General features: G+C 45.3%; 1 protein-coding gene across 1 annotated transcript; it reads left to right on the top strand.

Moving 5' to 3' along the window:
• The first annotated feature begins 1,111 nt into the window (after positions 1 to 1,111).
• LOC119842995 (E3 ubiquitin/ISG15 ligase TRIM25-like) lies at positions 1,112 to 22,958 on the top strand. Its single transcript, XM_038371880.2, has 6 exons — positions 1,112 to 1,741; positions 10,740 to 10,835; positions 11,556 to 11,789; positions 14,841 to 15,003; positions 17,779 to 17,841; positions 22,363 to 22,958. Exons 1-6 carry the CDS (start codon positions 1,151 to 1,153, stop codon positions 22,902 to 22,904), a joined length of 1,689 nt encoding a protein of 562 aa, XP_038227808.1. The 5' UTR covers positions 1,112 to 1,150; the 3' UTR covers positions 22,905 to 22,958.
• Positions 22,959 to 23,935: the final 977 nt, after the last annotated feature.

Below are 23,935 nucleotides of genomic sequence, written 5' to 3' on the forward strand. Positions count from 1 at the left end.
TTCCAAGGGAAGCAGTGGGGCAAAAGATCTATCTGGCTTTAAGATTCTACTCAATAAGTTTATGGAGGAGATGGTATGATGGGATAATATGATTTTGGCCTAATCCCCTGAGATGGGATATTAGATGGGTGGGATCTGAGTTACCCAGGAAAGAATTTTCTGTAGTGGCTTATGCGTCGCCTCATGGTCTCGGACACAATCCGATGGTCCAGGGACATCTACAGCGAACACATCACCGGCCACCGACAGTACCAGGAGGTGTGAGCCGGTACAACATCGTGCATCAACCATGGGAAAGGGACTGAGAGACTTTTTTTTCCCCATTGGACCATATGAACTGGAACCATAAACTCACTGAACATTAAATCCCACCAAATGAGGGTAGATCCATCCTCATCACCGTATCCGCTCATTATACTCCACACCTGAACATAGCCATTATATGGACAACATACCCCCATATCTCAATGTCTGTACTTTGACCCGTTAAACTTTTACCCCCAATCAGGGAGATTGCAGATTATGCATGCCTTACGCCACCCGCTCCTATACTGAATTTCGCACCCCTTGATAATCTGTACCTTATTCCCTGATAACCAGAAACTTCTATGCCTAAACTCTGTACCGTTTTCTTTTTACTTCAACATTATCTTAATAAAATTATTAAATCTGGCTGGTGAATCTTGCCCATATGCTCAGGGTTTAGCTGATCGCCATATTTGGGGTCGGGAAGGAATTTGCCTCCAGGGCAGATTGGAGAGGCCCTGGAGGTTTTTCGCCTTCCTCTGTAGCATGGGGCATGGGTCACTTCAGGGAGGATTCTCTGCCCCTTGACGTCTTTAAACCATGATTTGAGGAGTTCAATAGCTCAGACATAGGTGAGGTTTTTCGTAGGAGTGGGTGGGTGAGATTCTGTGGCCTGCGTTGTGCAGGAGGTCGGACTAGATGATCAGAATAGTCCCTTCTGATCTTAGTATCTATGAATCTATGAATATCTAGCTTCATAAAAATGTTACAAATCTATTAATCACTTTCCACAGAGTGTCTTGAAGGGTGAATACAATGAGTAAACCTGTGTCTGTTTCATGTTTCTCAGAACTCTACATACCCAGATCTGGGAGGGAGCATCCCAGCTGAGGCTTCTGACAACATGAGCAACACAAACTTTTTTTTCGTTGAGGACAACATCGTGTGCCCGATCTGCTTGGAGGTGTTCACAGACCCAGTCACCACTGCCTGTGGGCACAACTTCTGCATGGACTGCTTGCAGGATTACTGGGACCACCAAGCTATGATCGGGGAGTGTCCCTACTGTCCACAGTGCCGAGAACCCTTCAGCTCACGGCCTCGACTCCGCAAAAATATAAGCCTGGGAGAAATAGCAGAAAAGTTCACCCGGGAGGAGGCTCAGGCGACAGCCAAGCTTCCCATAGCAGGTCCAAATGACGTCCCTTGTGATCTCTGCTCCTCTAGGAAAGTGAAGTCCATCAAGTCCTGCCTGCAGTGCATGGCTTCCTTGTGTGAAAACCATACCCAGCTGCACTATGAAGACAAAACTTTTAGGAACCACCAGCTGCTGGAACCCATGGGTGACCTGAAAGCCAGACTATGCCAGAAGCACCACAAGTTGCAGGAGCTGTACTGTGGGACGGAGGGTGAGCTAGTTTGCTACACCTGCATCCGAGAGGAACACAAGAACCACGATGTAATCCCACTACAGGAGGAGAGAGCCAGGAAAGTGGTAAGTATGGATGTCTCTCTTCCTCTGAGCCCAGACTAAGGGGGATGGGGGTTTAATAAGGAAGAGGAGTGGGGTTCTCTAGAAAAGCAGATATCTAGATCTGAAATAAAGCCCCGCCTACACTGCATAAAAAGCATGGTAAGGAACCATTCTTTGGAACTTCTTGTGCTTGCAACACCTGTGCAAAGACTTGCACCCACACAAACCAGCCATCCCAGACCTCTGGTCATAATAATTAGTTACAATACCTATGTCAGATCTTTAGCAGAAGTCTGGTTGACCAGTACAAATGGGAAGCTGTCCTGGTTCAGAGAGTTCTAATACCGGCCTAGAGTGGAGTACTTCACTTTTGAAAATTACCCAGAAGCCCTTGTTTTCAGCCACCGTGCTGTGCATTATGGGATAGGTGTTTCAGGAATCTCCCAGAATGCACTGGTACAACCACTGTTGTAAGGTGACCTGTGCATGCAATGTACCAAAATAATCAAACACATCACCATGCAGATGTGTGACCATCGCAAGGACAACCAACCCAGCAGTTAATGACTTTGCAATAGTTTCCTCACTCACAGAGTGATACAACACCCACTGGAATCCATGGGATGACTATGGGTGTAATCATCAGCTATCAACGATGCTATGCTGATTTTCCACATGTGAGGGTCTGGTCCATTGATTTCAAGGAGAATTAGATCAGGCCTTCAGTGGAGACACACTTTCTGTATAGTCAATTCCCAGTTTCCATCCAGAGCAGGCAATTCCAGGGATATTAAAGTAGGTGGCTTTCTTGAGAGAACAAGTAAATTTGTACCTGACTCCAGAGCAGCTTGTCTAAAATGCCTGCAACAGGTTGCTAACTGGGTGGATCTGTCCCAAGATTTAAAAAAAAAAAAAAAAAAAAATCTGGGATGCAAAATAGGAAACCTGAAATATTCCCTAGGAAAAACTGATCTAATCAATCAATGCCTCTGTCTACTCGGGAGCGTGTATGCCCAGCTACACCACGGACCAGATGTGAGGAAAATGCTTTTTTCCCCAGCCTTATTGAAGGGGACGTAATGCATCTTACTAAATTGGATCAAAGCCACTCCACCTCCACTTGGCCTCCCACATCTTTATCCTCTGAACAAATGAAGACCTCTGAGACAATTGAACTTGATGAGGGTGGAAGCTAAACTCTTTGTGGGTGGAAGCCCTAAAGACAGGCCCATCTGCAAGTGAACATAAGAAGTGTCGAGGAGGAAACCGTTGAGTGGAATTTTGCATTCTTGGTGGTGATGCAACACTGACAGACCACAGTCATCGGCGGGCGGGATCAAACCTGGGACCTCTGGAGCTAAATGCGTGAGCCTCTACGGCATGAGCTAAAAGCCACATGGCCATTAGCTAAGGCTGTAGAGCAAACTCATTAATCTCTCTCTAAGTGGTCTCAGTACCACTTAATGGGACAGAGCACCACACCCGGGAAATGTGTGGGTTATAGTGGAAGGTAATCCCATTGGGTTCTCCAACAGCCGTGTCACTTCCTGATTAGTTTGGAGTAGAGAACAGGGAAAAGGGAGGGGGCAGGGATTGGAAGGAATAAATCTTTTCCGTACTTCAGAATACTATAAAAAGGGAAAATAATCATAAAATGGCACCTGGTTAAGATTCAGTAGCCTGGTATAAGTATGTTGAATAGGATTTTCAGAAGCACCCCCTGATGGCCTCTCTCTTTGCTCCCATTGAAATCCATGGTAAAATTTCCATTGAGTTCAGTCAGAGCAGAGTTAGGCCATTGCTGAGAGCTTTGGAAAAGAGCTCACAGAAGCGTCCTTTCTTTGCAACACTGTGTGCTTAAAGCTCTCCCATATGCCAGTTGTCATGTGCCCATTTCTTTTACCCATCTATTGCTTCCTGCCTGCTGTATCCATGTCTTCAATGCCAAGTTTTAATTAAAAAAAAAAAAAAACACATCTAACTAAAATGTCCCGAGACTTGATTCACATTTAGGAACAGAGATTTTCAAAGGCACTGAAAGTCGATGTAAATCAGGCATCTACATGCCCTTGAACAACTCCCCATAAGGTCCTGTCTCCGGCAGGGGCCATACCTGATGCTTCAGAGGAAGGCAAAAACCTCTCTTTAGTGGACCTGGCCAACCAGGCAAAGAGACACAGGGATGGAGGCTGTTGAACGGCCTTCCTGGCCTCAGCAAGGAGTTCAGCTGCCATACTGAAGCACGAGATTTGAGCACACTTATCTTGTCATGGAACAAAGGCAACCGCGCACAGTGGATTCCTGACAGCCGTTGCCTTCTCTGCGGAAATCGGATAGTGCTGGAGGGAAGGGGTAATAGAACTGATGCTCACGTAGTGCTGTTATGGGCACCAGGAAGAGCCCATAGAATAGGTAAGAGCTTTTGCTCAGCCATAAATACGTGGCAGACACCGATTGTAACTCCGGATATCCTGCCTTTGCTCTTTTATATCTGTATCATGGGCCAAGAGCCTCAGCTAGTGTAAATTAGCCCAGCTCCACTGACATCAGAGAAGCTCTGCTGACTTGCAGCAGACAAGGAGCTGGTCCTGAGCGCTTAGCAATAAATAGCCCAGTATCCCCCAAAATGCAGGTATTCCTCTGTCCGTTCTATTACTGGTTGTTTAGAAGTCAATCAGTGCGGAAACAGACGGAACGAAACTGCTGAAGCCAAAGCAGGCCCATTTGTTGATCTGCTCCTTTGGAATAAAGTTAATTTGCAGTGGATCTGTCATTTGTAATAGCATCCTAGGAGAGGCTTGGCTAATGCACCAGTTGGAACATTGGGTTTTTGATAGCCTGCGTTTCATCAGGTTTGTAATCAGCAGGGAGCTGAGCTGAGAAATTGCCAGATGCTTTTCTGCCATCATGCTCCTCAGGGCTGTGAGCTTGTTAGAGCTCAGACTAAGAAGGGTGAGGCCTGGACAATATGTTCTTGAAGGCAGGGAACATCTCTTACTGTAGAGCACCTTTTGAATTCAAGGCCCCATGGGGGAGTGAAGAGGTCTGCGTACAAGGAGCTTTTTGCAGGACGAGACCATGTTCTGTAAAGCACAGTGTGAATTTATGGTACATTATTATACTATTACTGTTAATCACATTTGGATGGGAGACCACCCAGGAAACATAGGCTGCTACCAGAAGTTGTGAAGCTGGCATTCCTTCACGGTTATTACTGAACCAACACCCCAGGAAGGTGTTTGTGTGTAGGACTGTGCTGTTGAAAGTGCCACCTCTCTGATGAGATATAAATTCAAGGATCACTTGTGGTCATGAAAGGTCTCTTTTGATAAGAGTTAGGGATATTAGCTCCTGTGTCCTGGACAGGTTTTTTCTTTGACCACTTACATTCACCCAATCTAAATACCTTCTCCAGTTTCAAGTGGATCTGGTAATTTTCACTTTCCTACCTGACCCGTTGTGTAGTGTTAATTGTGCACTGTGAAACAGCTGCCCCATTCCACTACACAAGGCACTTAAATGATCCTTCAAGCTTGGCAGAAAATGGGCTTCCGCAGGAAATTTCAACTTTTCAGTGAAAAAAGTCAAAATCCAAAATATTTCAATTTGAAAATACGGCAATGCTTCATGGGAGTTGTAGTCTGGTTACTTCATGTCTGAATTCTCTTCTATGGGCCAGGCTCCCAACCAGAATACATTTCCCTTAATGCATCACAGTCTTCCCAATGTTGAGGAGAAGGCAGTGCATCATGGGAGTCCTGGGACCTGGTGCATAATGGCAGCATGAGGCACCTAAACCACCTCTTCCTTGAGGCACGGCTGGAGCATATCTGAATCAAAATATTTCAGTTTTCAAGCACTGATTTTTTTTAAATTGAAAAATCAATTTTTTCCATGGAAAGCTGGCTTCTTTTTTTAAGTCAAAAACCCCATTTCGCTCTATAAAAAAAAAAATTAATGGAAGATTTTTGACCAGCCCTACTGATTCCTGCTTCTACAATGCTTTGAAATGGAAGCACTATGTAAATGGAAAATATGTATTAATAGACTTATGCTGCTTTACATTTGTTGAGGTATGGCCAATTAGCTGGATATTTTTATTAGCGATTAGCAGATAACTCACTGCTCACTTACAATATGGATATGTAAATTATCCTCTTTAGGTTTCAGATTGAACACTCCCTTGATGAATGGGGGTAGCTGACAACTCAACTATTGTTACAGGCTGTCTCAGGTTCAGGATAACACTGCATCAGATTACCACATCTTCCCAACCATCAGAACTTGATTTTTTTTTTTTTTTTTTTTTTATGAAAGCTGAGATTCGGGAGCACAATTCTTCAGTGACCAGTGGCTTCTGCAGAGAATTTTGCATTTGTATAGTCATGGAATGCTACATGTAGGGTGAGAATATATTTACAGTGAATGTAAATATGCCCTGGTCTACACTAAGTGTTGAGGTCGAATTTAGCAGCATTAAATCGATGTAACCCTGCACCCGTCCACATGATGAAGCCCTTTTTTTCCCAACTTAAAGGGCTCTTAAAATCAATTTCCTTACTCCACCCCCCGACAAGGGGATTAGCGCTGAAATCTGTTTTGCTGGGTCGAATTTGGGGTACTGTGGATGCAATTAGATGGTATTGGCCTCTGGGAGCTATCCCAGAGTGCTCCATTGTGACCGCTCTGGATAGCACTATCAACTCAGATGCACTGACCAGGTAGACAGGAAAAGGCCTGCGAACTTTTGAATTTCAATTTCCTGTTTGGCCAGTGTGGCAAGCTGCAGGTGACCATGCAGAGCTCATCAGCAGAGGTGACCATGATGGAGTCCCAGAATCGCAAAAGAGCTCCAGCATGGACCGAACGGAAAGTACAGGATCTGATCGCTGTATGGGGAAAGGAATCCGTGCTATCAGAACTACGTTCCAGTTTTCGAAATGCCAAAACATTTGTGAAAATCTCCCAGGGCATGAAGGACAGAGGCCATACCAAGGACCCGAAGCAGTGCCGCATGAAACTTAAGGAGCTGAGGCAAGCCTACCAGAAAACCAGAGAGGTGAACGGCCACTCCGGGTCAGAGCCCCAAACATGCCGCTTCTATGATGAGCTGCATGCCATTTTAGGGGGTTCAGCCACCACTACCCCAGCCGTGTTGTTTGACTCCTTCAATGGAGATGGAGACAACACGGAAACAGGTGTTGGGGACAAGGAAGATGATGAGGAGGAGGCTGTAGATAGCTCACAGCAAACAAGTGGAGAAACCAGTTTTCCCCAACAGCCAGGAACTGTTTCTCACCCGGGACCTGGAGCTAGTACCCCCCGAACCCATCCAAGGCTGCCTCCCGGACCCACCAGGCGGAGAAGGAACCTCTGGTGAGTGTATCTTTTAAAATACTATACAAGGTTTAAAAGCCAGCATGTTTAATGATTAATTTGCCCTGGCATTCATGGCTCTCCTGGATATACTCCCAAAGCCTTTGCAAAAGGTTTCTGGGGAGGGCAGCCTTATTCCATCCACCATGGTAGAACACTTTACCACTCCAGGCCAGTAGCACATACTCGGGAATCATTGTAGAACAAAGCATTGCAGTGTATGTTTGCTGGCGTTCAAACAACATCCGTTCTTTATCTCTCTGTGTTGTCCTCAGGAGAGTGATATCATTCATGGTCACCTGGTTGAAATAGGGTGCTTTTCTTAAGGGGACATTCAGAGGTGCCCGTTCCTGCTGGGCTGTTTGCCTATGGCTGAACAGAAATGTTCCCTGCTGTTAGCCACATGGGGGGGGGGGGCAAAATGCGACCTTGTAACGAAAGCACATGTGCTATGTATGTAATGTTAACAGCAAGGTTTACCGTGAAAGAGTGTACCCATTGTTCTATAAAATGTGTCTTTTCAAATACCACTGTCCCTTTTTTTTTTTTTTCCCTCCACCAGCTGCATGTGTTTCAAGGATCACAGGATCTTCTCCTTCCCAGAGGCTAGCGAAGATGAGAAGGCGAAAAAAACGCACTTTCGATGAAATGTTCTGAGCTCATGCTGTCCTGCCACACTGACAGAGCACAGACGAATGCATGGAGGCAGACAACATCAGAGTGCAGGAAAGCACAAAATGACCAGGAGGAGAGGTGGCGGGCTGAAGCTGAAAGGTGGCGACAGTGTGATGAGAGGAGGCAGGATTCAATGCTGAGGCTGCAGAAGGATCAAACTAACATGCTCCAGCATATGGTTGAGCTGCAGGAAAGGCAGCAGGAGCACAGACCGCCGCTACAGCCCATGTGTAACCAACCACCCTCCTCCCCAAGTTCCATAGCCTCCTCACCCAGACGCCCAAGAACGCATTGGGGGGGCCTCCAGCCACTCCACACAGAGGATTGCCCAAGTAACAGAAGGCTGGCATTCAATAAGTTTTAAACTTTTAAAGTGCTGTGTGGCCTTGTCCTTCCCTCCTGGGCTACCCTGGTAATTATCCCCCTATTTCTGTGATGAATTAATAAAGAATGCATGAATGTGAAGCAACAATGACTTTATTGCCTCTGCAAGCGGTGATCGAAGGGAGGTGGGGAGGGTGGTTAGCTTACAGGGAAGTAGAGTGAACCAAGGGGTGGGGGATTTCATCAAGGAGAAAAACAGAACTTTCACACCGTAGCCTGGCCAGTCATGAAACTGGTTTTCAAAGCTTCTCTGATGCGTACCGCACCCTCCTGTGTTCTTCTAACTGCCCTGGTGTCTGGCTGTGCAGAACCAGCAGCGAGGAAATTTGCATCAACCTCCCACCCCGCCATAAACGTCTCCTCCTTACTCTCACAGATATTGTGGAGCGCACAGCAAGCAGTAATAACAGTGGGAATATTGATTTTGCTGAGGTATAACCGAGTCAGTAAACTGTGCCAGCACGCTTTTAAATGTCCAAATGCACATTCTACCACCATTCTGCACTTGCTCAGCCCATAGCTGAACAGCTCCTGACTACTCTCCAGGCTGCCTATGTATAGCTTCATGAGCCATGGCATTAAGGGATAGGCTGGGTCCCCAAGAATAACTATAGGCATTTCAACATCCCCAACAGTAATTTTCTGGTCTGGGAAGAAAGTCCCTTCCTGCAGCTTTTGAAACAGACCAGAGTTCCTGGAGATGCGAGCGTCATGTACCTTTCCCAGCCATCCCACGTTGATGTTGGTGAAACGTCCTTTGTGATCCACCAGTGCTTGCAGCACTATTGAAAAGTACCCCTTACAGTTTACGTACTCACTGGCTTGGTGCTCCGGTGCCAAGATAGGGATATGGGTTCCATCTATGGCCCCACCACAGTTAGGGAATCCCATTGCAGCAAAGCCATCTACTATGACCTGCACATTTCCCAGGGTCACTACCCTTGATATCAGCAGATCTTTGATTGCGTTGGCTACTTGCATCACAGCAGCCCCCACAGTAGATTTGCCCACTCCAAATTGATTCCCAACTGACCGGTAGCTGTTTGGCGTTGCAAGCTTCCACAGGGTATTGCCACTCGCTTCTCAACTGTGAGGGCTGCTCTCATCTTGGTATTCTTGCGCCGCAGGGCAGGGCAGGGCAGGGGAAAGCAAGTCAAAGTTCCATGAAAGTGCCCTTACGCATGCGAAAGTTTCGCAGCCATTGGGAATCGTCCCAGACCTGCAACACTATGCGGTCCCACCAGTCTGTGCTTGTTTCCCCGAGCCCAGAATCGGTGTTCCACCGCATGAACCTGCCCCATTAGCACCATGATGCCCACATTGGTGGGGCCCGTGCTTTGAGAGAAGTCTATGTCCTCATCATTCTTGTCACCGCACTGATGTCGCCTACTCGCCCAGTTTCGCTTTGCCAGGTTCTGGTGCTGCATATACTGCTAGATAATGCGCGTGATGTTTAATGTGATCCTAATTGCCAAAGTGATCTGAGCGGGCTCCATGCTTGCCGTGGTATGGCATCTGCACAGAAAAAAGGCGCGGAACGATTGTCTGCTGTTGCCCTGATGGAGGGAGGGGCGACTGACAACATGGCTTACAGGGTTGGCTTACAGGGAATTAAAATCAACAAAGGGGATGGCTTTGAGAGAAACTGAATGGCCGCCTCAAGGATAGAACTCAAAACCTCAAGGATAGAACTCAAAATTGGGTTTAGCAGGCCGTCGATTTCACAGAGGGAGGGAGGAGAAAATGAATACAAAACAAATCTGGTCTATTTCTTGTTTTGAGCCACTTCATCTATCTTTATACATCATGCTGGCAGCAGACTGTGCAGTACGACCGCTAGCCATCGTCACCTCCTGGGTGCTCGGCAGAAGACGGTGCAGTATGACTACTGGCCATCGTCTTCTGCTGGCTGCAAATTAAAAGACAGTGCACTGCTGGTAGGACTCAATCGCCATGAGACGAAACAAGGGAAATGACCTGGCTGAGTCACTCCCACGTTTGCCCAGGCGCCCGGTTAAAAGAGCATCCAGGACTACGTCGACGATGGCTACCAGTCATACTGCACTGTCTGCTGCCAAAAGGTAATAAACTGCTGCTGTGTAGCAATGCAATACCATGTCCACCAGCAACCAGGAGACATGCGGTGACGGTTAGCTGAGCGGGCTCCATGCTTGCCGTGGTATGGCATCAGCACAGGTAACTCAAGAAAAAAAAAAGGTGCAGAACGATTGTCTGGCCTTGCTTTTACGGCGGGAGGGAGGGAACGGGGGCCTGACGATATGTACCCAGAACCACCCGCGACAATGTTTTTGCCCCATCAGGCACTGGGATTTCTACCCAGAATTCAAATGGGCAGTGGAAACTGCGGGAACTGTGGGATAGCTACCCACAGTGCAAAGCTCCAGAAGTCGAATGTTGCCTCGGTACTGTGGACACAGTCCGCCGACTACATGCACTTAGAGCATTTGTGTGGGGGGACACACACACTCGACTGTATAAAAACGCTTTCTACAAAACCGACTTCTATAAATTTGACCTAATTTCATAGTGTAGACATACCCTATGTTCATTCTTCCTTTCTCAGGTGGAGGCCAAGAGAGTACAAGCCAATGTGGAAAACCAGATCCTGATGATGGCATCAGACAGTCACAAACACAAAGGGAGGGTGATCTATCTCACGGTAAAACTGCTGCTTCCACTCTGAATACATTAGACTCAGCATGAACCAAATTATTTCCCAAACAGCAAACTGTCAAAGGGTCTTTAATATGGTGGATCTTAAAACAAGAGCCACTGTATCACATGAGACCCAGAGATGGGGAGGAGGTGGGTCTTTACCCTCAGATGTACCTAGTATTAGGGTCTCTCCCTGTAACTGAGCAAGCAAAGAGACCCTCAATTCAATGGCATTTGTGTACATTACAGAAAATATTGGAAGATTTTCCAAGGAAGGAACAAAGTTACTCCTTTTTATTATTGTTCATTTGTATCACCCCATAGCCCCAACGGTGGCCCACGATCCACTGTACTAGGGGCTGTACAAACACATCCAAAAGACAGTCCCCGTCCTAAGGAACTTACAAGGCAGGATCCTCAAGGGGGTCAGATTCCGATCTCCTAACATGCTGAGGAGGCAGTGGGAGCAATCCCCTTGCAGAGTGAGCTACTGCTCAGCATGAGCTAAGGGCAGCAGAATCTGCCCCAAGGTACTTTAACTATCCTTGTAGGGCAGAGGCCTTTTCCTCTTGTTATTCTATTTACTGAGCCAATAGCCCAGAACCTGCTCGGAGAGAGTGAGGGAGGCCCTTTCTGGGAGAGCATCAGCACATCAGGGCTTGAATCCATGTGAGTTACAAAGAGCAGTGACTGGAGTGTGTGTGTGTCTGTCCTTCCTACCCAGAAAGTGGTCAAGAATTCAAGAGATGAGGTGAACCAAAGCTTTGCGGAGATTATAAACGAGATCAAACGAATGCAGGTGAAGGTGCTGGAGTTTTTGGACAAGGAGGAGAGAGCAGCCCTGGTCCATCTGGGGAATTCCATTCAGCAAAAGCAAGGGAAGCTTGCTGACCTCAACAAGCAGAACCTCTGGCTGACAGACCTCCTTGACAATGCAAGTGACCAACAGTTCCTGCAGGTAGAGTTCACCCCTCCACCCTGTGACTACAGTAAACTCCACCCATCAGTACGGCCCTTGTGTAAGAGGTCTGGCCCGATGCTTAGCATCCACATCATCAACCACTGCTCCCTGCAGTTACTTCAGCTACAGGCGAGACGTACAGTAGTGGTGAATTTCCTATACCAACTTTTGGTGAGCCGAGGCTATGGCTGGAGTAGCTGAGAAGGGTTTCACAGGCTGCTTTTCCAGGTCATTCCTTACAGCACCTTCTGCAGGAAGAGGCTGGGGTGGGATTCCCAGCTTGAGGATACACAGGGCAGCTTGAAGAGCGCTGGCATGCTAATAAAGTCCCGCCACCCTGAGTACACACCTAGGGTCGCAGATGGGCACGTACACAGAAAGCCCATCCCTGCTACTCATGCTGCCCCAACTACGCTGTAGTTGTAGCGTGCTAGATCAAGGAGAGCTAGCGCAAGTACACCTCTGAGCTGAGAATCACACCCCCACCTCCAGGTGCAGACATAACCTCAGATTAGAGTAGCTGTGAACACCCTGTAGCCATCACTACTGCACCGATTTTTATTGATCATTTTCACTTTATCAGCCAAGGAAACGGAACCATGGGGACGAGGAACATAAGGGGAAACATTATGGCATGCAACCATTATTCATTGTAATCACAAACTAACAGTTAGAGGAAAGAATTTTCTGTAGTATCTGGTTGGTGAATCTTGCCCATATGCTCAGGGTTTAGCTGATCGCCATATTTGGGGTCGGGAAGGAATTTGCCTCCAGGGCAGATTGGAAGAGGCCCTGGAGGTTTTTCACTTTCTTCTGTAGCATGGGGCACAGGTCACTTGCTGGAGGATTCTCTGCTCCTTGAAGTCTTTAAACCACGATTTGAGGACTTCAATAGCTCAGACATAGGTGAGGCTTTTCGCAGGAGTGGGTGGGTGAGATTCTGTGGCCTGCGTTGTGCAGGAGGTCAGACTAGATGATCATAATGGTCCCTTCTGACCTTAGTATCTATGAATCTTTGCCCTCCGATTGATGTGAAGGGGTAAAATAAACTTCAAATGCAGAAGATCGTCTATTTGCATGTGCTTTATTTTAGCTAAAGTCTGACAGATTATTATACTGAGAGTCTTTAAATCAAGACTGGGATAGCTTTATAGAAGAGATGCTGTTGCTCACACAGAAGGTGGGGGCATGAGGCAGAAATTACTGGGCGAGGTTCTATGGCCTGTGTTATGCAAGAGGTCAGACTAGGTACCAGAGATGCCCCTAATCATAGAATAGCAGGGTTGGAAGGGACCTCAGGAGGTCATCTAGTCCAACCCCCTGCTCAAAGCAGGGCCAATCCCCAATTTTTGCCCCAGATCCCTAAATGGCCCCCTCAAGGATTGAACTCACAACCCTGGGTTTAGCAGGCCAATGCTCAGACCACTAAACTATCCCTCCCCCACTTCTGACCTTAATCTGTGAATCTATTATTAGAGGAGTACCTAGAAGCCCTAGCCAAGATGGGAGTCATCGTACAGGACCTAGCACCCCAGACACACAGAAAGTGACAGCCCCTGCCACAGAAAACTTAAAGTCCAAATAGTCTAGGAGTTATCCCCATTTTACAGATGGGAAACCAAGGCATGGAGAGTGTAAATGACTTGACCAAGTTCACACAGAGGCTGTGGTACAGCAGAGATTGAACCCAAAACTCTGCAGTCCAAGGATGCAAAATATTTAATTCATTGCTAAACGTGTTTAAGATCATCAGGTTCTGGTCTGGCCAAGAGAAAGATAGGAAACCAATAGAAATCATCTCAGTTGCTCTGCAAAAACCTGGTGGTGTCTGACGGATGAAGGTAGGGACAAGAGAAACACACTAAATATATTTTACTGCAGGCTTTATATGGAAATCAACAGATGGGAATCTTCTAATTCAAACATTTATGAGGAATATTATACACTCGAAAGCTAAGCTGTGTCATGCTGGGTAAACAAACATCTTCCTGGTTCTGAATTTAATAGGGTTCAAAGTAGGGGGAATTTTTCCCCACAACTCCATTTGAAGTTTTGGAACCCTCCTACAATCAAAGCAACATGACCGTAACCACCTTGAGACTGAATGAGCCAAAGAGCCAGTCCTGTGGCTAGTGTAAATCAACATAGCCTGCCCCCCCCACCTCCCTTAGAAGCTAACAGTGAGGCCAAATTTCCCAAATTGAAAGAGGCTTAAAACTCGCATTGTTTTTAAAAAACCTCTTTAGCTTTGGAAATAAATCGTCCAGTGAGATGGTAACAAATTGGACCATCACAGTAGCCACACGGAGCTGTTAAATGTTCTTTCTTGCATATGCTACTAATCCTTGCTTTAAGCGCAACTGTTTGTATTTTCTGGACTGCATGCTTCTGTTCTGAGGCAGTGAGGAATTTTTCTGAACACCAAAAAAAGAAGTCAATGTTTCCATGAAATCCAAGAGGATTTACTTGGATAACAAAGACTCCAGCAAAATGGAGGAAAGGATCTTGTCTGGCTGTTCGAGTGGCTATAAATTCTGTTATTTCATCCAAACAAGTCCTTCAGAAAGGGGCAATTCCACCCTGGGGCCACAGCCTGTGCACGACTTAAACCCTATTTTGAGGGTATAAGGGGAACGTAAGTGGTGCATAGGCTGCAGAGTAGGTCTCTGCACTGAGGCAAATGTCACCCAGCCCAGGGCGCTGGAACAATGTATATAGCGGGTTGCCGAGAGCCACTGAACCAAACTGTAAACCCTGTATATGATGGAAACCACTTCAAGCCAGGGGGTCCTCTTGACATGTACCCCTTCATACGTACAGTCTGGATCCTTCCTCAGAGCTGATTGGCGAGAGGGCTGAGTTCGAAAAATTCATTATGGGCCAGATTCCAGTACGCTTACCCCAGGTTAGGGTCTCCTTACTTTCCAAGAAGTCCCTTTCACTCTGTGGAGTCCATGGAAGGAAGGGGATCAGCTCTCACCCTGTGGCCTGGTTTCCATGAACGCTGAGGAGGTTTCTTTTTTTAAAAAAAGGTTTCTGTCTTGCTAGGAATTCCCAAAGCTCAGGAAGTTGGGAGCCTGCACTGAACCCGTCGTCAGTCTGAAGTGCGAGGAGAGCTCAAGCTTTGTCAGCCTTAGACAGACTCTAGGTGACCTGAAGGCTCAGCTAGCAATGGTTGGCCTCTGCTTCATCAATAAAATCCTCATGAAAGGTGAGTGAGCTTCTTCCATTAAGATCTGAATGTTTTTCCCCCAAAGGGGGCATTTTCTGTGCAATGCATTCCCAGGTTCCAGTTCCTTTGGATGGCTAGGAAAGCATCCTACTTACTGATTTCCCAGCACAGAGTCCTGGCCATGGCATATACCCTTTTTGAGCCACTAAAAATGAATACCCCACCCTCACCAGGTTTTCAATGGGGAATTCTGTTTTGCCATGGACTATAGACCAGGATGGACATGGTCGGGAGTCCAAAATATCCCCTGCCTCTCCGGTCTAGGGTGGTCACCATTTCCTCCCTTGAACTCCTCCTCCTCCTCTCAAGAATGGCTGTGAACTTATATCTGGCTGGTCTAGACAATAGGTCAGTTGGCTCCCTCGATGCTGCTTTGCAGAGCATTCAGAGATTGCATCTATGGATCTAGCGCCACCAGCCTTCTATTTGGAGCCCAAGTAGAGACCCTTTATGAAGCAAGAGACTGGAAGATACATCTGATGAATAGTTTCTTGAATTGCTTAGCTACCTAGTCACCCACTGGCTTTGAACAACTTTGTTCCCCATAATTTCATGTATCCAGTTTCAGAGGTACTAACCTCCCACTTCCGTCACAGGGTTTTATTGAGGAAACTCCGAGCCTGTGAAGTCTCATCTCTGGACTCTTGTTCCTACACTGAGTCCGATGTCTCCTCCAGCTCACTTTCCCATTTAGAGCTCATGCTTTTGCCTGTAGAATGTGCTATCAGCCACCAGCGTCTTCCCATTAACTCCTCAATTGGGGCACTAGAAAAGGTGGCTGGAGTCCACGGTGGGGACTCCCTCCTCTAGCTTCAGTCAGAATGGACTGTCCCTCCAGTTCAGTCACCAAGGCCCAGATTCTTGATTGGCATAAGTCAGAAGAGCTCCATTCACTTCAGTGGGTATATGACAATTCCATCACTACCTCTACATACCATCCTCCAGTGGCTATCAGCTAACCTGGGGGTAGCTGGTGTTTTCTCCAGCCTGGCCAGCCCTAGCTTTATCGATGCTTTGCTGGTATTCACTCCTGTTTATGCTTTACTGTTTCTAGTTCCCTTACCTGAAATATGCAAACAGAAAACAACAAAACTAACCTTTGACTGTTACCAGCCACTTAAAACTGTGACCCAGGTACCTAAAGTCTGAATCTCATTTCAGATAGCCAGCTGTGTATAAATCCTGCTGACTATGCCAATATGGCATTTTGGGATGCAATCAGGCTGGTGAGGGGCTGTGTCACCCCTGCCCTGCAACTTTAGAGGCCTCTTAATGCTTTACTTCTGTAGCTCCCACTTGGGCAGCTCACCAACAGCCTGCCAGCATGCAGGTAAAACCCTGAGCATCTGTGTGTGGCAGCAACCTCTCTTTAGTCACATGCTGTCTTCCACCAGGCTTAGTTACCACTTTTAGGGGGACTCCACCACACTCCCAATCTCAGCCCTTCCCCAAAAATGTGTATTTTGTTCTGCACTGTCCAGTCCTCTCCTAGACAGTTCAGATAACAAAGGTTGGTTGTCCCTGTAAGGGACTAATATACAACAACTTGCTCCTTTTAATGGAATTACCCACACTGGATTAATTTTGATTAAAGAACAAAAATGTTTCTTTAACTACAAAGAGGTAGACTTTGAGTACAAGTAATAAGGCATTAAAGGCAAAAATGGTTACAAGAAACAGATAAAACACTTCCTAGTACTAAACAGACTAGATGTGGTTCAAGGTGAAGTTCTTACCACAGGTTCCCAGTATCACTGCTGACCAAATTTCAGGTCAGGATCTGCCCCCAAAGTCCATAGGCTGTTTCTTTTGTATTCTTAGGTTGAAAAGAGATGGATAGGGAGAGAACTTGGGGTATTTTTGCCCCTCATTTTTAGAGTACAGTCACCCTTTGAAATGCATTTCCCTGAGTGTGACCCCTAGATAAAGTTCTTTCCAGCTGAGCAAGGAGACATGGAGTCTGGGGGTGGGGGGGGGGGAAGAGGTTCATGTGGTTCCTTCTGTCCCCTCTGTTTGCTGAGATTTTCTTTGTGGTCTTCCTTTTTTCTCTCACTATCTGAGGACTGTATACAGCATACATGCAAATTGAGGTAAATATACACCCCTGTGATTAAGACCTGCTTGACCATTTATGTAATCAGGGCTCTTTGAGTTTTAACATGTGCTTTAACATTATACAGGGGAGATTTCATACTTTTACACGCAATGTTGCTATATACATTTCACCATGAGGTTATTGAGCATTGAGTTATTAGTTTTCAAATGATACCTCAAGGCATATTTTGTGCAAATATTATTACAGTATTGTGTAGGATATGAATACAGAGGCGCACCCAGTCAGGATCACGCACAATAGGAATGGATTAATTTCACAAGGCTTCAGTTTAAATACACCTCCAAAGTCAGGTACTTTGTCCAAGCTTCTACCGCTAGAAATCTCAGGAGAACAGACTTAAAAGGTTTCCGACCAGGCTGGGAAATACTGTAAGAACAGCTTCTCTTGTGGTATTTCAGGGTTTCTGGGTCCAGCTCTGGCCAGGAGCACACACATGCAGAGATGTGTGAAAATGGGCCAGATACCTTAACTGAACATTTTCCAACCTGTAGAACACTTCACTTTGGGAGAGGGATAAAGGTCCGAAATGAAAGGTGGTGGCTTTTTGCCCCCACCCCACCCATCTGATCCAAAGCTCACACATCCACCTGCACTTCCCAAGCAGCATAAACCCCTGCTGTATCTCTTTCATCTTACAGGAATAACAATGCAGCCCTATGAGGTGATACCAGCAGATATGGACAGGAAGAGCCTCCTGAAATGTAGGTGTTGGTACCACATTTGACCTTTTCTCCAGTCTTCTTTTTCTGGCTTCTGGGGAAGGTGCAGGGTAACTGCTCGAGTTGAGAGTGTCCTCAACTGAGGGAACTCAACAAGCTGAAGTTTGACACAAGACTGGGCAGACCAGCCAAAGATGCAGCAAAATGTTTATTGCGAGAACAACGTGAGTTGTGCGGAGCAGACATGGGCCACTTTGGCAAATGCAACAGAACTCTAGACACAACAGTCATCTGCAGGGCAACAGACTAGTGGCCATGTGTCATGTGATCTCCATATGTAGTTATTTATAACGGGCAAATGCCATGCTGGTGCTGTACAAACGGGACTGAAAAGTCCCTGCCCCAAAGAGCTTGTAATTGAAGGGCCTGAACCCGGCACTGCTGGAAATGGGAGTTTTGCTGTTATTTAAACAAGGGCAGGATTGGCCCTTAATGGAGAGAATGCTTCCCATTGAAAAGGAAGCATTGTTTTGTGGGAAGAGAATGGGAGTCAGGAGATCGGGGGTTTGTTCCCAGCTCTGATACCGACTCTTTGGGGTGACCCTGGGTAGACCCCAGTGTCAGCTTCACCCATTTGGACCATGGCCATTACCTACTTCACAGGGAGGTTTTCAGGCTTCTTTAGTAAAGATTTCATGAAGTGCTTGGGGCTCTTCAGATGAAAGGCTTATAGAAGTGCCAAGTAATATTAAAGTGACACTTTGGATAGATAGTAGGGGGATAGGCTATGTGTGTGTATATGAACTTCATGACATAAGGCTTTTGATTTGAAAGAAAGCCTTATGTCTATGAAGTTCATACACACATATAGCCCATCCCCCTACTATCTATCCAAAGTGTCACTTTTAATATGGGCGAAAGTCATGGTGTGCCATTCAGTCTAATGAGAACAGAATATCTCTAACCACTTACTTGAACACAGTACGATGCCTGGTGCCTGCTTCCACACAGGGGAAATTCATTGGCAAACCAGCAATAAAGTACCCCTCTATGTAGGGAGCTTACTAGCCGGCACATGGCCAGAATATCTTCCTCTATGCAGCCACCCCCCACCTGCAGAACCTTCAAGACACCAGGTGGTGCTGGGGTGTTTCGAAGCCCAGCTATACTACAGGGGTGCAATAGTCCATAGAGGTTGTTGCAGCTAGAGTTTAGAGCTGCCTTGGCTCATACTATGACAGGGGCCAAAGAAGCCCTCACCATTACTGGAATCAATTCTACCCTATGTCCATCAAAGCAGGAAATGTATAGGCATCTTTCCAATCAGTTTACTAGTTGCATCTTGTTTAAACAATTTCAGACTAAAGCAAAGGTTGCCTGACCTGTAGTTTTACTGTTGATATCAGGAGATATCAGTATCAGGAGATATCAGTATAGACCCAGAGGATGCCATCAGTCAGGTTTAACCTAAAATTTAGGTTTAGTTAAAAAAAAAAGAAAAATGAGTTTTACAGAAACTCAAGAGCAAAAGCCATGTTTCTATGGATTTGTTTTGAAATTCTAATGGAAACAGGTTCCCTGGTTCTTGAAAGGTAAGTGCCAAGGCATTCTGGGATAAAACTGAGCTTGAAATAGACTAGAAGCTGACTGAACAAAAGTGAAATTGACAACTATCTAAGCTGAGAGAAATGCAAAAAATAAAATTAATATAGTAACAGGTGGGTTAGTTTTTTAAAAAATACCCCTGCTTTATATTACACAAACTTTAGATTATTACAATTGAAATAATTTTAAAAATCTAACAATTTTCCTTTAATCATTAGTGTATTTTTGATGAGAGATCATGTTGTTAATAATATGGGTCTGCTTTTGAAATATTATCTCTAATTTTGCAGACACAATTGTCTGTTTTTTTCCCAACTGCAACTAATTGTAGGCATAAGTGATACGATTTAGTAGCCTAAGTACTTGATTTGTGGGCACAATGAAGTAACTGGATCTAGTCTATCATTTGCAACTGCAATTAATTGTAGTTCTAAACTGTGCTTGCAGAATTACAGGCTGGGTTCAGGCTCATAAAAAAAAAAAAAGTATTCCTTTATATTCAGAATAGAGCAAAGCCAGGTAGCTCTGCCTAGTTAAGACTACCTGAGAAAGTACTTTAAAAAAAAAAAAAAAACACAACTCTTTTCTACTTAGTACTAGGATTTTATGTTCTGTATCTGTCCCGAATTGGATCTACCATGTCTTAATAGAAAGGAGTTAAGAGGAAAAGTGATATGAAGTAATCTTAGTATTGGTTACAAATTTAAAGTTAGCTATTGCACAAAAGAGAATTTAAGACTAAAGTTAGTTTTGAGACCAATTATTTTTCCTATACAAACCCTAAAGTGAAGGGAAATTTTTTAAATTTCTTAATTATCAAAAGGGTTTTGTTTGAATTAAAATTTTGTCCAACAACCCAAACCCTGCAGCACTATCCTGGAGACTGAAACTGACTAGAATTATTTTCATTGGCTGAATTAGATGCAAAAAGTTAGCTCACAGCATAAATAATGAAAAGTTCTGGGTGGGAGTTGTCTTTGGAGGGAAAAGAAAAAAAAAAACCTGAGCCCAATTTTGCATCTGGCTTCAGAGAAGGACTGGGCCCTATATGCATAACTTCTTGATTAGAGAGACAAGGTAGGTGGGGTCTTATCTTATAGGACTTTTAAATTATTTTGTTATGGAGAGACAACAGCTATAGTTAAAGCAGCTGTATCCATTCTACACCCCTACTTATATAGTTATTCAGAACTTCTTGAAACGCTCTCCTTTCAAGCTTAATTAATTTAAAAAAAGATTGTTTTGGCTTCAAGATCCATTTTGTTCAAAAAAATCAGATTGGCTTGTTGGCGTACCAGGAGAGTGGGGAAAATATACTTATTAAAAATAATCTTGCAGGTTTCTGAAGCTACTCTACAGCCAAAATAGCTCAGGATAGAAATTGAGCTTTGCTATGTCAACAGTCCTCAATGAGAAGAGTCCAAGTGCTTCAGTGAAAACTGGGCTTATTTTGACTGAAAAATAAAAAAAAAAAATACAAAATAAAAAATGTACTGTGCATGTGAGCCAGGACATCTTACAGAGGGGGGTTAGCTAGGCTAATGACCATATCCCCATTGACTTAAATGGGAGCAGGATCAGGCCCTGAGTGATGTTCTGGAAGGCTGCAAGCCCCATGTACATCATGTGGGGCTAAGCTAGCAGAAGAGTGAACAGCATGTTGAAGGTGTGGCGAGCTCAGAGAGCTGTAATTCATTCTAGGAACTGGAAGGAGAAGTGTTGTTGTCTTCCATACACCAATTAAATTGCACAGTAGAGAGGCTTCCCCCTAAATTACCTGGGATAGGGTGTTCCTAGAGGTGTCTATCCAAATAATTTCATATTATGGAATTTACACTTATTACAACCAATTTGTAGGCCAACAGAGTTTCAAACGTTCTGGAGAGGAAAGTGTCTTTGTTTTACTGGGGGGTTTCTCTTCTCTCTCTTCTCCCCCTCACTGTTTTTTTTATTTTAATAAAAGCCAAGGAGGAGACAATTAAGACTACAAAGTTAAATATTTGGAAGATAGGACAGGCCAGAGTTAAGGTTTTAGACACAACTTTGACTCCTCTCCCTTGCAGTGTACTACACGTATGTGATCATATGTTATTTCTCAGATACAATATTACACCATGTGGGTTTTTTCCTTTAACTTTAGATACTCATGACATTTTCTTGCACAAAAAGCATACTTTTACCTAAACAGCATATTACATTTTAAGAGCACAACACAGAATAGTATTATTTGTATGATTAAAGCACCTAGGAGCCCTAGTCATGGGCCAGGTCCCCATTGTGTTTCCCACTGTATGAACCGAACAAAAAGAACAATCCTACCTCTTTGGAGCTTACAATCTAAGCATAAGGTAAGAGAAGAGGTGGATACAGACAGGGGAGCACAAGGAAAAGAGACAGTACACTATGACCTACATGGACCACTTGAATTTGCAGCTAAGGCTCTGCTCTGGAGCTCCATATGGTGCTTGCTCTTTCAGGCTACTTTTGTCTCAAGCAGTAGTATGTTTTTAAATACTGACAGGATGCTCAGTGCTCTCTAGGACACAAGCAGCAGCCCTTGTGGCTCTCTCATTCACACCAGGGAAAAGTCAGGCGTTAACAGCACTGAAGTCAGAGTAACCCTGGGGTAATGCCAGTGTAGGCGAGACGAAATCTGCCACATAGTCCTTCCCAGAGTATCTTGGGCATGTATTGAATTTTTTTTTTTTTTTAGCGCATTACATGACCACCACTTCTCTTACTACTAGCGGCAAATTCTCTCTGTGGAGAGAGGAAACAGCTCCTTGCCACCTTCATGGTAGGAATAGCTAATATCAGTCCCTACATCATGGTGTTCCCCACCCTTCTGGTCTGGAAATGGAACTAGACTGAGCAGGACACAGTTTCACGCCTCCCTCCCCACACCTGTCAGGAGTGGATTCACTTTGGCTGTATCTCCTTTTGCCTCCTGTGAAACAGACTACTGCAATCTGAACTTCGATCCCAACACCGCCAGTGAGGAGCTCTTGCTGTTCAAGGAGACCCACTCCGTGCTAAACATGGGCATCCTGATGGAGTCTTTCTTCGGGTCCTGCCAGGGATTCAACCACTGGCCACAGGTCTTGTGTACCCGCAGCTTGTGTGAGGGCTGCCATTACTGGGAAGTCGAGGTCTCAGACTTATGGGTCTGCTTGGGAGCAGCCTACAGTTATATGCACAAGACTGGGAAGAGCTATATCTTCTACCTGATTGGCCGGAACAATACCTCCTGGTGCTTGGAGTGGGACTCCTTGAAGTTCTCTGTCTGGCACAACAACATCCAAACCGTAGTGAAGGGCAGCTATTACAAGACCATCGGCATCTTCCTGGACTATGCTGCTGGCTCCCTGACATTCTATGGTATCACCAACACCATGAACTTCATCTACCGCTTCCTGACCACGTTCACACAGCCACTGTATCCTGCAGTCATGGTGAGCAGCGGCAGCTCAATTACCTTGAAGCAGCATCCATTACCTTGAAGCAGTAAGGGCAGATTTGCTCCCTGTAGCCCACAAGGGATCTTTTTGCTAATAAAATTCACTTCTACCTTATGGCTGCAGAGGTAGGTTTTTTAATTGCTTGGCTACAGGTAAAAAGCAGGTGATGCAAAATGGTGTTTACATTTGATATTCCCTTGGGAGAAGTTTGTTCACTACTCAGGGTCATCTGGAGGTGGCAGGGGACTATCATCCACCTGTTTATACCAGCCTTTCCTTTATGCACCATTTCTCCCTGGTGTTCCATTACCTTTGTAATTCTGAAGAGGCTGGGAACCAAGACTCCTCGATTTTATTGCTTGTTCTACCACTGACTCACTGTGTGACATTGAGCAAGTCATGTAACCTTTCTGTGCCTCATTTCTCCCCTGCCCTCCCATTTGTAAAAACAGTGATACATGTGTGTTTTGCAAGGAGGTAGCAAGGCTTCTTCAGATAGGCCAAGATTTTCAAGTGACTAGTGATTTGGGGTGCACAACAAATGACACCTTAATGAGGCCTGATTTTCAGAAAGTGCTATGCACCCACCTTAATAAAACCAGGTGGGTGGGATTGAACCAGGGATCTCTGGAGCTTAGTGCATGAGCCTCCACAGCATGAGCTAAAAGCGAGCTGGTTGTTAGCTAAGGCTGTAGAGCAGACTCATTTTATCTCTCTAAGTGGTCTCGTTGCCACTAGATGGGACAGAACACCACACCCACAAGGTGTGTGGGTTACAATGGCTCCTTTTAGGGGAGTTGAGTGTGCTAAAAATTGAGGCAGGTGAAATTTTGGTACTTTTGAAAACCTTAGCCCAGGGCTTACTAAGGCTTTTCAGATGCAAGATGCTCCAGAAGAGTCATTTTATCTTCATAAATTTTTCCTCCCGTTACATTGATTCAGCAAAATACCAGATTCAACAAAAGAGGTCAGTTAAGTACAAGCTTGCAAGGCAGCATGGAGCAAACCACTTGACAGCAAATACAGCAAGTCAGAAGAAAGAAAGACAGGGACCAAAATCCATTTGTGAAGGC

The sequence above is a fragment of the Dermochelys coriacea genome, chromosome 14 (genome assembly GCF_009764565.3).
Source record: "Dermochelys coriacea isolate rDerCor1 chromosome 14, rDerCor1.pri.v4, whole genome shotgun sequence".
Lineage (NCBI taxonomy): Eukaryota > Metazoa > Chordata > Testudines > Dermochelyidae > Dermochelys > Dermochelys coriacea.